The 14765-nt window shown below is 41.3% G+C and overlaps 1 protein-coding gene across 1 annotated transcript in view; it reads left to right on the top strand.

The window, feature by feature from the left end:
- Positions 1-14452, top strand: part of jag2b (jagged canonical Notch ligand 2b) — a 52492-nt gene extending 38040 nt beyond the window's left edge. Inside the window, exons 13-26 of the mRNA XM_008297299.1 lie at positions 1909-2071; positions 2174-2335; positions 3309-3422; positions 3579-3692; positions 3913-4026; positions 5465-5581; positions 6430-6457; positions 7024-7109; positions 8560-8673; positions 8854-8969; positions 9453-9710; positions 9813-9944; positions 11125-11275; positions 11416-14452. Coding sequence (XP_008295521.1) covers positions 1909-2071; positions 2174-2335; positions 3309-3422; positions 3579-3692; positions 3913-4026; positions 5465-5581; positions 6430-6457; positions 7024-7109; positions 8560-8673; positions 8854-8969; positions 9453-9710; positions 9813-9944; positions 11125-11275; positions 11416-11954 — 2208 coding nt within the window. The 3' untranslated portion in view covers positions 11955-14452. The remainder of the gene's footprint in view (positions 1-1908; positions 2072-2173; positions 2336-3308; positions 3423-3578; positions 3693-3912; positions 4027-5464; positions 5582-6429; positions 6458-7023; positions 7110-8559; positions 8674-8853; positions 8970-9452; positions 9711-9812; positions 9945-11124; positions 11276-11415) is intronic.
- Positions 14453-14765: the final 313 nt, after the last annotated feature.

The raw sequence follows: 14765 nt of genomic DNA, 5'->3' as shown, positions 1-14765 counted from the left end.
AAGTGTCGGTTTCCTCACTGCTAACCTACATTCAAACACACACTTCATATATGAAAAGCTGCAGCAAGAACACACATATAATGTCTATGATACAATAATGCCAAGTATGAAATAAAAATGTGTATTACAACATACGTTTACAATGAAAAGTGAGCTCTCAGGGTTGGGGAGATACAGTAGTGGACAGGTTTTAGGCAGATCACAGCAAGGATGTGGCACACCGAGAAGCTTGCAATGGACTGTTGGGTCAGATGACCAGTTTGTAATTGCTCCTGTAGTTGGGTATTGGGTGTAGTTGGGTACCATCTCAAGTCATGGACTGCTTTACATTAGCAAGATAGTTTTTAGCATCTGTTGTCTACTCTGTCACAGCATGACGCCGCTGTGTTTACACACCACAAGCAGCTATGTTGACATTTTTAAAATTTGTTAACATTTTTAAAAATACAAAAAACTGAGATGCCAGCAAGGTGACATATCTGTCTAGAGCAGTGTAAAAAACATCTAGGATGTAGGGGTTTTTGTAAAATTCACAATGACAGTCATCTCATTTCTGATTCTGGTTTGTGGCATAACAGCTGTCTTATACTGCACAGAAGTCTTGCTGAGTTCTCTCTGGGTTTACTAATATTCAACAATTAATTCAAACAGGACACAGAACATCACACAAAACATTTACAAAGACTGATGCAGGGAAACGATCATAAAACTGGATGCAAACACCAGATCATTATTGACAACATGACTATAAATAACATGTAGCAAGGCGCTGCAATGCAAAGTCTATGAAATTTGAGTACTGATTTAAACTTAATCTGAAGAGGAAGAAACAAGTTAGATCCTCTAAATGGCTAACACAATCATGATTAGTCAGTTTTATGGCAAAATCTATTTTTGATGTAGCTGACACCAAGTAACTGGCATTGCCTGCTGCATTGAAAAATGTCTCTTGTGCTGTGAACAGTGCCTGCAGTTATGTTAATGTGCTGAAGATTTATTGACACTCTTGTGCCTAGACGTGATCCTCTGACCACACACATGCTGCAGAAAAGATGTAAAATAAACTGTGTGTGACCACAAACTTCTTCCACCCTGTTGCCCTCGTCTGCCTCCGTTGTTCAGTACCTTAAATGGCAAAGCAGTTCAACCCAGAGTTTCTGCACAGTTGTCCTCTGTTTACAAAAACGGAGAGAATTTCTCTCCAACCTCTGTATTGCAGCATGTAGAAATGACAAAAGGTGGCACCGTGGCCTCTAGTCTGGCTCTGTGTGCCCCAGATGATTTATCTTTATTATATTCACTGTGGCTCTGCATGCTGTTGGACCAGTCAATATTTGCCTTCATAATGGATTGTGTCTCTGTTGCCTGCTCAGTTTCTCACTCTGTCTCCTCTGCAAGGCGCCTGTCTCAGAATAATCTTGCAAGATTAAGCAGGGCAGAGATGTAAAACCAAAAGCGTGGATTCCGTTGATGAGCTTAGTGAAACTTTGAGGCTTACTTTGCTCGTCCTCTTACCTTCGATTTGTTCTGAACAGCGGCGGTGGCTTGAGCCAGGCTAAGCCGCTCACCTACACGGACTTTATCTCTTCTTTCTCCGGCACTGCTTTGGCTTCACTTGCATTGCTTTTATCTTTGTAGCCGACAAAGAGCTTAGTTTAATGTGTTGCCTATGTTTTGTTAAAAAAAAAAAGAAAAAAAAGAGTGAAACCCTCTCATCCTCCAAAACTACACTGTAATGAGAAATAAGAAAATTTTATTAGGTGTATTAATTGAGAACACATAAAGCACACATACTGCCAGCCTACAACAAGATACCTGGGTGCAGCATATTTGAATTCAGCTCTTCTATTTCAGCTGCATATTTTGTCTGTAAACTCAGTGTTTCCCTTCTTCTCCTCATTCGTGCAGATCTCTACCTGGCCCACCTCAGATGCTTGTGATCCGAACCCTTGTGAGAATGAGGCCAAGTGCCACAGCATGAACCAGGACTTCTACTGCGCATGTCCCGAGGGCTACGAGGGAAAGACGTGTGAGCGGCTCAAGGAGAACTGCCAGACCACCCCATGTCAAGGTGACCGAAGTTGTCTGCAGGGTTGGAGGAGACCTGAACAAACTAGTATGCAAAAAAATAAAAGTAGTGAACATGAATCATACTTTTTTTTTTGTCTTGCAGTGATTGACAGCTGCACTGTTGCTATAGCAACCAATGACTCTGCCGGAGTGCGGCACATATCCTCCAACGTCTGCGGTCCACGAGGGCGCTGCATCAGCCAGCCGGCAGGAAACTTCAGCTGCGTCTGCGATGCAGGTTTCAGTGGCATCTACTGTCATGAGAGTACGTTGAGGTTCCCGTTCTGAAGGAACTGTGCTGCTACTGTTTTTTTCATCTATGAAAAGTGAATTTAAATGGAATGAAACATTATCCCTACAGCTGAAATGAAAAAGTAAAAAGTTACTGCAGTCAAAATGTTCAAGTTATCTTGTTAAAATTCATTAAAAAATATTACTTGCTTTTTTATTTTATGAAACACAACTATGTCATCTATTATCACTTTTAAACTATTTTAAGAACCCCTTATGTGGCATTAAGAAGTAGTCTATAGATCTCTACCAGATGGTTGGTTAGTTCACCTGCTGAGCCCCACACAGTTTCTGGGTATACAACATTTTCTAAATGTCCATAGGTGTTAGCAGTAGTGGGAACAATGGTGACTCTCTGTACTATAAATATGATACTCACATTTTTAACTAATTTGTCTTATCTGCTCCTGTCTTGTAACTGTTCAGCCCACTTCAACCACAGAGTCCCTACATTTTTGTTAGAACTGTTGGCCACATCTGAGTCACTAATGGTTCATGTTTGGGCTGAGGAGTACAGAATTTGAAGTTTTTCGTGGGCTCTCATGCAACTTTTGAGAGCTTTTAACATGAGACATGTAGAATGAAGTCATTTTTAGCTGAGATTTGTTTTAGTTTTCCAACAGAAAGTCATGTCAAGGACTGTCTGATACACAACCTGATCATTCTTTCTGTTTTTACAGTTTGTGGCTTTGATAAAAGGTGTTGATGATATTTTTTTATGTGTTTGATTTGATACAGCTTTTATAATCACCAACCAACTTTTTAATGTTTATTTGCAAGTGCATAGTCATGCATTACAAAACCTTTATTAGGTTTTCCTCTGAACAGGATTACAATGACACGATACCAAAAATATCTGAAAGAAGAAAATGTGACTGTACGTCTAAGTGTGTACAGTTCTGCAGTCAGAGGATTGTTTATCTAACCTTATCCTCTTATTGTTTCAGACATCAACGACTGCATCAGCAGCCCCTGTAGAAATGGAGGGACGTGCATTGACGGTGTGAACTCCTTTCAGTGCTTCTGTCCGGACGGCTGGGAGGGTCGACTCTGTGACCTCAGTGAGTTCTTCTGTTCCAGCGTGATTCTCTAAAGTTATTCATCCTTTTCTCCAACATTCTGCTTGTGCTGTGCTGCCTCTCTTGGTACTGAATAGAAAATGGTTTAATAACAAGCAAATGAAAGAGCAAGTCATGGAACTCCTTCTGCTTCCTCAGATGTCAATGAGTGCAGACACAACCCCTGTAAGAACGGTGGACGCTGCGTTGACCTGGTGAACGACTTCTACTGCGAGTGCGCCGACAACTGGAAGGGCAAGACCTGCCATTCCCGTGAGTTATGTCGACTCTGTGTTAATGTGTGTGTTTATGTTCGTAGCTTGCAGTGGCCCCAGGTCCACCGAGCTCTACATCTTTGTATGTTTTGACAGCTAAAGGATGCTGATAGACGTCTACCCTCTAAGACTACTGGACCACCAGAATGCACCATTCATACCAACAGTGTGAATCTTTAAGTAAAGATGGCATCTGCGTTTTTCTTTCTTCTGTCCAGGAGAGAGTCAGTGTGACGAAACCACCTGCAGTAATGGAGGCACGTGCTACGACCACGGGGATGCTTTCCGCTGTGCCTGCCCACCTGGTTGGGAAGGAAACACCTGCAACACAGGTGAGGCATACATGAAGGTTCAGGTTCTTCTTGTTCAGGTCGTGTTGGGAGGAAGAGTCACTTTGTGTTGATTTGACCAAACTAATCAGTAGCAAGTGATGAATCAGTCAACATGGCTGACTTTGTAGTTGCTCTGAGCCATTAATGCTTTTCATGAACTCATCACAGGATATCACAGTTAACTGTTAGTGTCTATGCAATGGTACGTGAATGTCATATCATCAGAAAGCATGGAACTGGAGCTTTGTATTTATGCTTGTTACATATAGGACATTATGAAGGCAGATCACATGTTGGCAAAGTAACATCTTTACTCATTTCTTCGCCTGTTTTCACACTCCAGAAGTCCCTGTCTTTGCATAATATAAACTTACTGCATTTCAAAATCACAGCAAATGCATCCAACACAAACCTGACATGACACCATACTGTCTATAACAAATATACACAGAATAATACATTTGTTTTTCATCGCAATTATTCAAAAGTTGTGGTCAAACAATGAGCGCAGGTCACCAAGTGCACGTAGGCAGTGGAGACTCTAGACCCTGGGGGCCCAAACATTTGGCTGGTTTTCCACCTCCACAAATAGTCAGCTGTATGTAAACACTGCACTTTATAAAATAATAACATTTAGTTATGTTTGGCACTTAAGCACATGTTTTTCCTAGTTTCTGAGTCATACAGTATCCCACCATCATGGTTCTGAGATCACCAGATCTCCTTTACACGATTATTAAAACTCTCTACTGAGCATTTTATAGTGAGATGCATGTAAATACACAACATACTTCATAATACGAATGTTTATTTCCGGTTAATCACATCAAATGATGGAAGATCTGGATAGACTACACTGCCCTAATAACAGCAAGAGCAAGCTTGTTCTTATAATAACCAAGATAAGAGCTTAAAAGAAAAGGTAGTGAAATTATACTAAAAGTAGCCTCAAGCTCAAAGGATTAATGGACACAACAACAAACCTATTGAACAAGTGGACGATGTGAGTGGCATTTCAGGGGTCTGGGACCAGGATGATTAAGACAAGCGAAACCAGTTGACTCCGTGAACTAAAAAACAGAATAATAGTAATGACATATTCAGTGATGCTGTGCAGTTTCATATAAACAATATGTCGACAGATAACATTGACCCTCATGCAGTTTCTTATTGTGAGATGAATTCTGGGTTGATGAGCAACTTCATTGAAGTCTTTGATTGCTTGTGTTTTCTCGATACTCGGTACCTCTCTGTTTTTTTTTTTAAATGCATAAATAAAAGTGAGGTTAAGAGAAGCAGCTCGAATGTAATTGTGTATTTTCTTACAAAAGCCTTCGTCCTATTTGACTTGTGTGGTTGTGTCTCTATAGTGTTACTTTAGATTGCAACAATCTATTGCACCTCTGTGATCCTTGACTCTTTTTCTCTCCTCCCACAGCCAAAAACAGCACATGCGCCTCCAGTCCTTGTTCCAACGGGGGGACGTGTGTGGGAGGGGGAGACACCTTCACCTGCATCTGCAAGGAGGGCTGGGAGGGCCCCACCTGTGGACAAAGTTAGTCCCTCTGCATGGCTTTGAATGAAACTGACAGGAAAACCACCTAGCTCTGAGCCATTATTTAGTTTTAATAGTTTTAATACTTAACAAGTGAGCTCCATAAAGTCAGCTGTATTGTCACGTTTAACAATTCGGATGTATCATATTATCTGTAATTATTTTTTTAACATGTTCTGAGGGGATGTTTCAAGATGCTGGGAGTCTACTAGTGTATCACTACACCAAGCAGGCTCTCAATGTTTTCTGCTTCCGTCACCTTTATACTCACTCTGGGCTCATTTTTTACTGCAATATAAAGTCCTGCACCTCTATGGAAACAGCACAACAAAGAAGAAATAAGTGAAAAATATAGCACTATATAAAATAATGACTCTACACAGTAAAGATATTTTACCACTTACATTTTTTTAATACTTGCCACCTATCTGCTTTGTGTAAGCACTACCTGCAGTTCAGTCCAGTCCAGCCAAACAGTCCGAATCTTTCTCACGGTACTATTGGTCGCAGCTAAGTCACAAATGGTTTCTCAGTTGGGCTGAGAGGTCCAGACTTTTCTGGTTTTCACAGATTCTACTTAGAAGGTTTGATTTTGGTAATTTTTTGACATATAGAATAAAGAAGTTTTTATTAAATATCACAGGTTTAGGTTTAGATTTGGTTAAGGCTGCCTACCTAATGGTAGGCCACAGATGAGTAGTGTTGAAGCACTGTTGAAAAGTTTCAAATCCAAGACTTCTCTCTAGTACCACAGCTCTTTATCTACTGTGTAATTTTGACATTTTTTTTCAAGAAAACATAACTACAGCCGATCAATCTCCTCTTTTTTTTTTTCTTCTCTTCAACAGACACAAACGACTGCAACCCTCACCCCTGGTACGTAGCATTTCATCTTGTGTTGTAGCCAAACCTTTACTCCCCCCCCCCTCCTCCCCATTTATCCTCGTCTCCCTGCCTCCCTCATCTCCACACTTCACACAGACCTTGCCGGCTGGAGGGGTGAAGGGCCACTAAAAGCAGTGGAAGTTGTCCTTAAATCAAGCCTCAAAGGGGCATCTCACAGAAGAGGGGGCTTGGATGTTGAATAGGACAGTGAGAGGTGGGAGTGTTGTGGGGAGGACAAGAGTCCCACCTACCCTGTGGTGAATGCAGGTGGGGGGTGGAGTGGCAGGGGGGTGGGTGTACGTGTCCATTCTTCCCGTGCGACCTGGGGGGAAGCTTGGCTTTGAGGAGCAATGGAAGGGAGGTGGGATGAGGGGAGGGGAGGGGACTGGACACGCCTATTAGCATCTGAAAGGTGGAGGCTTGTATTGATGAGTTGAATTGAGCTTTGTGACCCCCACCGCAAATACGCGCACACACACACAAACCATGTACTTTGCTGCAGCTGGAAAGGATGTATAGCCTCATCTGATAGTTTTGAATGTTTTTGCTCCTCTCAGTTACAACGGTGGGATCTGTGTGGACGGAGTCAACTGGTTTCGGTGCGAGTGCGCCCCTGGGTTCGCCGGACCGGACTGCAGAATCAGTGAGTGATGACTTGAGCTCACTTAATAGTAGAGGATTTTTTTTTTATGCAAACAAAATAAACAAGAATACTGACTAAAATCCTACACATCCTGATCTGATCCTGATTTTGCATTCATGGTGACCCTAGCGTAGCCATGGCAACTTAGTCTGATTAAGAGGAAGGATAGATGGAGCGAGGAAGGAGCTAAGAAAAAAGAAAGGACAAGGAGGAGATGGACACATTGACACCTAAATGCAAGACCGGGACACCGCCCTCTCCCTTATTCTCGGTCCTTTTAATGCCTCGGGGGTCAGAGGTCGTCCCTCCTCCATACTCGCACAGTCACACATTCACACACGGAAGACAAATTACCCAGTGACCCTGAAATTCTTCTTCTCTGCTTCTTTGTTTTGGCCGGATAGCGTTCACCTTTTTTGTCAGGCTTGAATTTGAGAATTCTCATCTAGACTGTGTTCATGTGGGTGACAATGGCCAAGGGTTCCCACTGATCTGAGAGGGGAGGCACAATTGACTTTGTGATTTTATTTTTCCCCAAACGTAATGGTTTTGACTGACTGCTATTTCCCCCAGAGGTCTTGAAATAAATACGTAGAGTCACCCTACTTTTTTTATTTGAAAAAAGTAGCAAAAATACATAATGAGAAGGTTAAAAAAAAAAAAATAAACACTTTTTTGGCTTACTCTTGTGAAATACTGGCAAGTTTTATATCTTCCAGAATTTCTTCAGAAATCTGCACATAAGAAAAAAGAACAAGAACTATTTATCATGCACAACCCATGACAATAGATCACAAGAAGGCATGAAGACCCTGTCACACCAATATTTAAAATGTCCAAATTTAGCAACAAAATTAGTTAATTTCAACGACTTTGCTGCAGCTCATAGTTTCTTGGCAGGAGAGTTTTTCATGTTGCGTATTTGTCCTGTTGACCAATAGCAAGCTGCTTTGACAGTGCGAAAAGGACCCAAAATGGTGACAGCAGTTTTGTAGCTCTGTTGTACATCCACTTTTGTGTTTGCCTGCTCTGTCTGTATAAACTGCTCCACAACAGAAAAATGGCTTGAAGACAGTGATGAGAAAGTAACTGACCATTAGGTATTGAACAGACCAGTACAGGAAAAAACAGAAAGAAGCCTGGGGAGCTTTATGGACAGAATAGTGCTCACAGAGTCCTGACTGGCTTCTTAGTGTGCCTGTTCCTTTACATAGATTTTTAAGAGAGGTTAAATTGGGACTTATAAGGAGAAGGGAGCCCTTGTCCAGTGAAATTGGGATTACAGATCAGACTGCAGACAGAAGAAAGATACCATTTCTTTCAAGAGACTATTGTTCAGTAGAATGTGGTTCCAGTTAAACCTACACATTGTGTTCATGGAGGCTTATACGGCTTAAGCCAGGCTCCTGTCTGTGTCCGTATTAAATGCGCTGCTGTTTTCTCTCCACAGACATAAACGAGTGCCAGTCCTCACCCTGTGCCTATGGAGCCACCTGTGTGGATGAGATCAATGGTTTCCGATGCGTCTGTCCCCTTGGTAGAACAGGAACCCGATGCCAAGAGTGTAAATACATTTCCGTGCTCTGCATTGCTCATTAGAATTTTTAATTCACTCCATCTTGCAGTTAATTGACGTAGATAGTCACTGCCTTGTTGCAGCGCTGAAACTACATCGATTCAGCCAATAATTCAGCTGCTCATTACAGCAGACAAGTTCTACATGTCTCTCTTTGTCTGTATGTAGTCATAGGTATTGGAAAGACTTGCCACTATGCTGGGCTGCAGTTTCCTCACGGCAGCCACTGGGAAGAGGAGTGCAACAGCTGCCATTGCATCAACGGCAAAGTGGACTGTACAAAGGTAACGTGGCTTGCAATTAAATATCTACTACTTCAAACGAACTCTATTAAGTTAAGGAGAACCAGCAACTGCTAACAACTGAAGATCGATTGATTTTAGCTCTTTCTGCAGCTCTAATGTTGGACACAGGCGTCTACCATTTGTTTATATGAGAAACAAATTTCTCACTATCCAAAACAAAGGTCTATATGATTAAGAATAGTATCTTTTAACTTGGGTAGAAAAAGGCCTGAAACAGCAACTGCAGAAAGCGGCTCAAACAAATACATAGATGAGCTGCCATGTGATAAATGTTCTGCAAGATCAAAAAATGTTTTGGTTTTTTTTTGTGAAATTATGAACAAAAGAAATCTCTAGTTGTGCCCCTAAATTAAATTGATAATTAACATCTGCTGGTTGAAATGATGCAACAGGAAGGAAAAAAGCAACACAAATGTTCTCTTGGGTTCCATGTAAGTGAGCATTGTGACCCTGTGACGCCAGGTGCTGTGTGGTCGTCGTCCCTGTCGGCTCCAGTCAGCGGGACAGGACCAAAGACAGCAGTCTTGCCCAGCTGGACGCGAGTGTCTGGAGCACAGCTACTTCACCTGCTTCTCCCCCCCTTGCCATCAGTGGGGGGTTTGTTCCATGGCTGGACCTCCACCTCCACAAGCAACCACCAAGTGCCAGCCAAACAGCGGCCATTTGGACAACAGCTGCGGCCGCATAACACTTGTTTTCAACAGAGGCAAAGTACCACTGGTGAGTCATCATGCGCGTCTCATTTTTCTTGTTGCTTCCTGGAGCCTTGAGCTGTTTTGCTTTGTTGTGTTGTTGCTGATCAGTGTGTGTGCGCATATGCAGGGAACAACAGTGGAAAACATCTGCTTTGAGCTGAGGTATCTTCCCGACACGCGGAGCTTGGCCAGAGACCACGCTCTTCTCCTGCTCTGTGACCTCTCGCATTCGAATCAGGACGCTGTAGAGGTGGCTATAGTAAGTGAATGACCCAAAGTTTATCCTTTTTTTTTTTTACTTTGATGATCCCATTCTTGGCCGATTAGAGTCTCCTCTTGATACGCACAGTATCACTAAAAGTACCTAATATTAGCTGAGGACACAGTGTTGGAGGTCATGAGGTACCATTCCCAGTTTGAGTGGCACAGTTTTAGTTGTTGGGACACAAATTACCACAGAGCTAGTGCCTATACAGCTCAACCCGCTAAATCCAAATAAAATAGAAGTCTGTATTACCAAGGCATAAACACAACATCGGCTCTTCCTCACATCACATTCAGGAGAAAAGAAAAAAAATGAAGATAGCATATGCCAAGTCATAGTATATTTAATTCTAAATGATCTGTATTTAAAAGCAAAAGTGAAAGGGGACAACAGCTCCTGCTTGCTTTCATATGTAAAGCATGACGTCAAATAAAACCGAAAACGACAACCCATACTGAAAGATGTGGGGTCACATTTTAATGAGAGTATTTTGAAGCTCCAGCCGTTTCTATCCTGGCAGTGCCTGAGTCCTCCTAACTCCTGATCAATCAAAAGAATGAGTAAAGAGGTAGAGTTTGACTGGAGCTGAGGCAGGCCATGGACTGCCTTATGATAGTACCCACCTGTTTCTCAAGGTGTCAGAACCCTCAATTATGCATAACTTAGTCACAATTGAGATTGGTGAGTTTTATAAACAATGTCCTGAATGGTAAAATTGGCTACAGAGCCCAAAACTGTTTCTTGCACCAGGCTGTAAACATGTTTATTTGTGCTGTGAAGTTGACTATTTTAACATGGCAGTCTGTGGGAGCTGACTCACTTTTGGAACCTTCCTCAAGTGGACACTTGAGGAGCTGCAGTTTTGTGCACTACTTTTAATGTTTAGCATCAAAAACTGCCACCTGGTACAGACATGAGAATATTTTTTTTCATCTTCCCACCTGATGCTTGACAAATAAGCTTCTTTCAAAAATACTGAAAAAATTGTGTTCCTTCAATTGACATGGAGGCTTTGTGTCTCTTTTAGTTTTGGGTGACTGTGACTCTGAGGACATGACCTAAGTGCACACAGTTTGGTAGCAGAAGTGTAATTATTTCAGATGTTGTGATTAAGCTTAATGCTTGTGTCCAGCTGTTGTCTTATCCCTTTTCTGCTCTCTGGTTTGGTTCGCAGTCTTTCCAGCCAGAGGACCTTCCAGACCACAGTTTGATCCAGGAAACAGCCAGCGCCATTGTGGGCACCTTGTCTAAGCGGCACAACAGCACCATAATGCTGGCAGTCATTGAGGTCAAAGTGGAAACACAGGTCATGCCCCCTTCAGTGGGTGAGTAATGATTAACAAAGGTGTCCCACAGGGGTTTGTTTCAGGCCCCTTTTCAGATTCTGATGAATGACTTCTCACTTGCACTGATTTTTCTATGCTTTTTCTTGTATTTCCTCACCTGTGCGTCTTGATGTCAACAGATTACTTGGTGCCTCTACTGTGTGTCGTCTTCTGTTTGCTCTGCCTCTTCTGCATCATTGTATGTGTTTGGTGGACGCGCAAACGGAGAAAAGAGCGTGAGAGGACTGCGCGATCAACTGCCGACGACAACGTGAACAACCAGTGGGAGCCACTGCGGTTCGTTGTAGGACGTCAGCAGCAGCAGCAGCAGCAGCTGAAAGAAAGCAACAGGGAGGCCGAGCAGGAGCGCAAAAAGCTCATGGGCCCCTCCTATCGGACGTGTGATGAGGGGGAGGAGGAGGAGGAGGAGGAGGAGACGGAAGGCGAGCTTGAGCTCGAGGAGGAGTGTGGTGGAGCAGAGGCGGGAAAGCAGCTAGTTTCTAAGTACTCTAAGACTGCGGTGCAGTCCAGTGGGGGAGTGATCTGCACCCTGCACAGCTCCAGTTCACCCCTCAAAGCACCCCACCGGACCCCAGGCTACAGCCCCAAAGACAACCGCTGGAAAAATGTCAGTGCCGTCTTGACTGGTCAGAAAGACCTCAGAGACCATTGTGTATAAAAGAAAAATGTCAACAAAGGACTCAAGCAAGAGAAGCTGCAAGGCAGCAACTATTCTTAGTTCTGGACTACTTTTGGAAAGAAAAAAAAGGCTTTGTGTTTTATAAGCCATTCTTTGGTTTGTCTTCATGTTTTTTTTCACTGTCACCTGAAATGATTTTTGATTCAGGCTAGAATACAGTGAACATCCTTTTTTGCTTCTGTTTTCTTTTTTTTTTTTTTTCTTTAATTGTGTACAGAAGGAGCTGAAATGTAACAATATTTCAGGAGGCAAAAGAAGCTCCCTGCAATTTTTGTTTATGAAATTGAACCACTTGAGAAACGGTGAATCATCGAAACGGAGAAAAACCAACCTGTATAAAGATTTTTGTTTGTTTACAAATGGTTATGATTTAGTTAAATTGTCAGTGGGCTCCTGTTCAGTGTCTGTCGGGGCAGATACACATTTAAGGGACAGTAAAGGAAGGGTTTTGAGGGAACTGGACTGTTGCATCCACAGTAACAGAGGGAAACCCTCCTTTTGCTCTGTCACCTTCCAGCTTTGCCCACCGATCCACCTGTGGCCGTCATGCGCCAGCCTTACCAAAACTCTTGGCCTGGAGGGGAGAGGGGACAGAAACCCCAGTGCCTACTATGTGGCCTTCCATTTTTTCTCCTGTCTCTCAGTTGTCTTGGCTGAAAGCTCTGTTTGAGGATTTTTTGCAGTATTTGAGTTGGTAGCAAGTGCCTTTCTAAGAGCTGTGTTGAGGCTCCAAGTCGCGCTGCCCAGTTTGACCTCCTTGTTCTCAAATCTCAAAGGGATATGTGTACATTTAGAGTTCAATTTCACAGCAACGCCATTCAAGGTATTTGATCAAAACAGAAATTAATAGTCTGTACATATTTGTAAATACTAAAGGAGTCGCTGTGTATATTTGAAATAAGTAACTTAAAGACAAGTCACACATTTTTATTATTATTATTATTATTGTTATTATTATTATTATTATTATTAATATTATTTTTATTTTTTTTTTTACAATGCCATTCCTTTTATTTATGCCAGTCGAAATAGGCAGGTTTTATAACACTTAATATCCATAGTCCCACAGTTAAGAACCTTTACAATGAGGTACCACCTATGAAGGAATTTCTGAAGGGTTTAAAAATGGTTTGTCATTGAGATGCATTTCTGTTTTTTTTTTTTAAGACGATTTCTTTAGTTTAGCTATATAAAATAAATCAGTGATGCTTTTCAGTGTTCAGATTATAGTCAGTAGTCCAGCAGTGCTATGTCTAGACACAATCTTCAGCTTTTTTCACATTTTTCAAAGCTTTTCTTTTTTTTTCTTTTTTTTTTGTGACTAAAATAAATCACTACTAATTTTAATTTTGCACCTAATTTTCAGATCGGGTAGCTCTATAAGTTATTATTTAGATTTACCATTTCATTGTATAACATATTACAATGGTCGTATTTAAAGAGGAAGTCAAATTATATCAAATCATGCAGAAAAAGGCATGTTGCCATTATGGTCACTTCTCCAATCATAGTGACGTAATCACCGTGTTTTTGTTTTTTTCACTGTCACCTAATGGAGAACGATTACAAAGTAGAGGTGTGGCCAAAAGTACACCTTTTTTTTTCAAAGTAGAAAGTTGTTTTGTTGTTTTTTTTTACACTGTAGTTAATTTGGACTTACTTTCGTTTTGAGGTATCACTGGTTTTGGTTGTTCAGTCAAGATTTGGTTAAATAAATCAGCGGCAGCTTTTGGTGGGTAGTGTTTCCAAGCTGCCAACAATATAGCCTTAAAGTTTTCAAACCATTTCTAAACCCGTCACAAACCCTTTTATTTCAGGTGCCTTCATGTAACGAGTAATGCATTCTTTGTGTTATCAGTGGTCATCTTTTTATGTTGTTGGTTTGTTTTCATTATTAAGGAAAGTAACTCTTTAAAACATTGTGTGGTGTATTGTGGCGTGTTTTACTCGCCTGAGTAAAGCACTCTCCTTGTCTCACTTTGCTATCATGGAGATTTCTGGAATAAAACACTGGAGGGTTAAAAACAAACAAAAAAAAGAACAGTCCACCATGGCAGTTTTGGGTGTTATGAATGTGGATGTTAATAGGTCAAATGTGGACATCATGCATTAGCTTCATGTTTGGTTTAAAGGCTTTAATGAAGGGAACAATTTTTGCAGATGCAGATCGTTTTGCTGTCATGCAAATGTGTTTTTTTTTTAAGTTACCAACTCAGTTTAAAGTTTTACCCTTTTCATATCACATCATTGTCTCAAAACGCCATTGTATTTCTGTAAATGGGACACAGCAAAATAAAGAATTAAAGATGCATCAGTGCTGGTGTTACAAGCTGAATATGCATATTGTATACATTTTATTGTACGAGGGACATTAGTTAATTTTGTACAAAGTAAAAAAGGTTTCCATTCTTTTAGTGGATGTTTCATTGTTCTAAATAATCATCCCACTTATTTATTAAAGCAGTTTTGACACATCATGATCACGCCTGTAGTATTTGGTTTGCAGTGGAGGAAAAAATACTGCTTAAAGGACAATAAGCATCAAGCAACTGGAAACTGGAGCAAAACACACCGCACCAGTCTTAGAGGGTATCTGAAATAAAACAATTTGAAATCAAGGTCTACTTGCTCCACAGCTTTCAAACACATCACATGACCTTTATCGGCTGACAAAATGTGCTCCAATGTTAAGAAACTTTGCCAAATTAACAATTATTCAGACCACTTGTAGAATTTCTTGCCAATGTTGGCATAAAAATCACGTTTTATATTATATTATAGATGTTGAAA

Source organism: Stegastes partitus, unplaced genomic scaffold, assembly GCF_000690725.1.
Source record: "Stegastes partitus isolate 25-593 unplaced genomic scaffold, Stegastes_partitus-1.0.2 Scaffold1207, whole genome shotgun sequence".
In the NCBI taxonomy this organism is placed as follows: domain Eukaryota; kingdom Metazoa; phylum Chordata; class Actinopteri; family Pomacentridae; genus Stegastes; species Stegastes partitus.
Note: the sequence above shows the minus strand (reverse complement) of the source record. Positions and strands in the feature narration are given on the sequence as shown.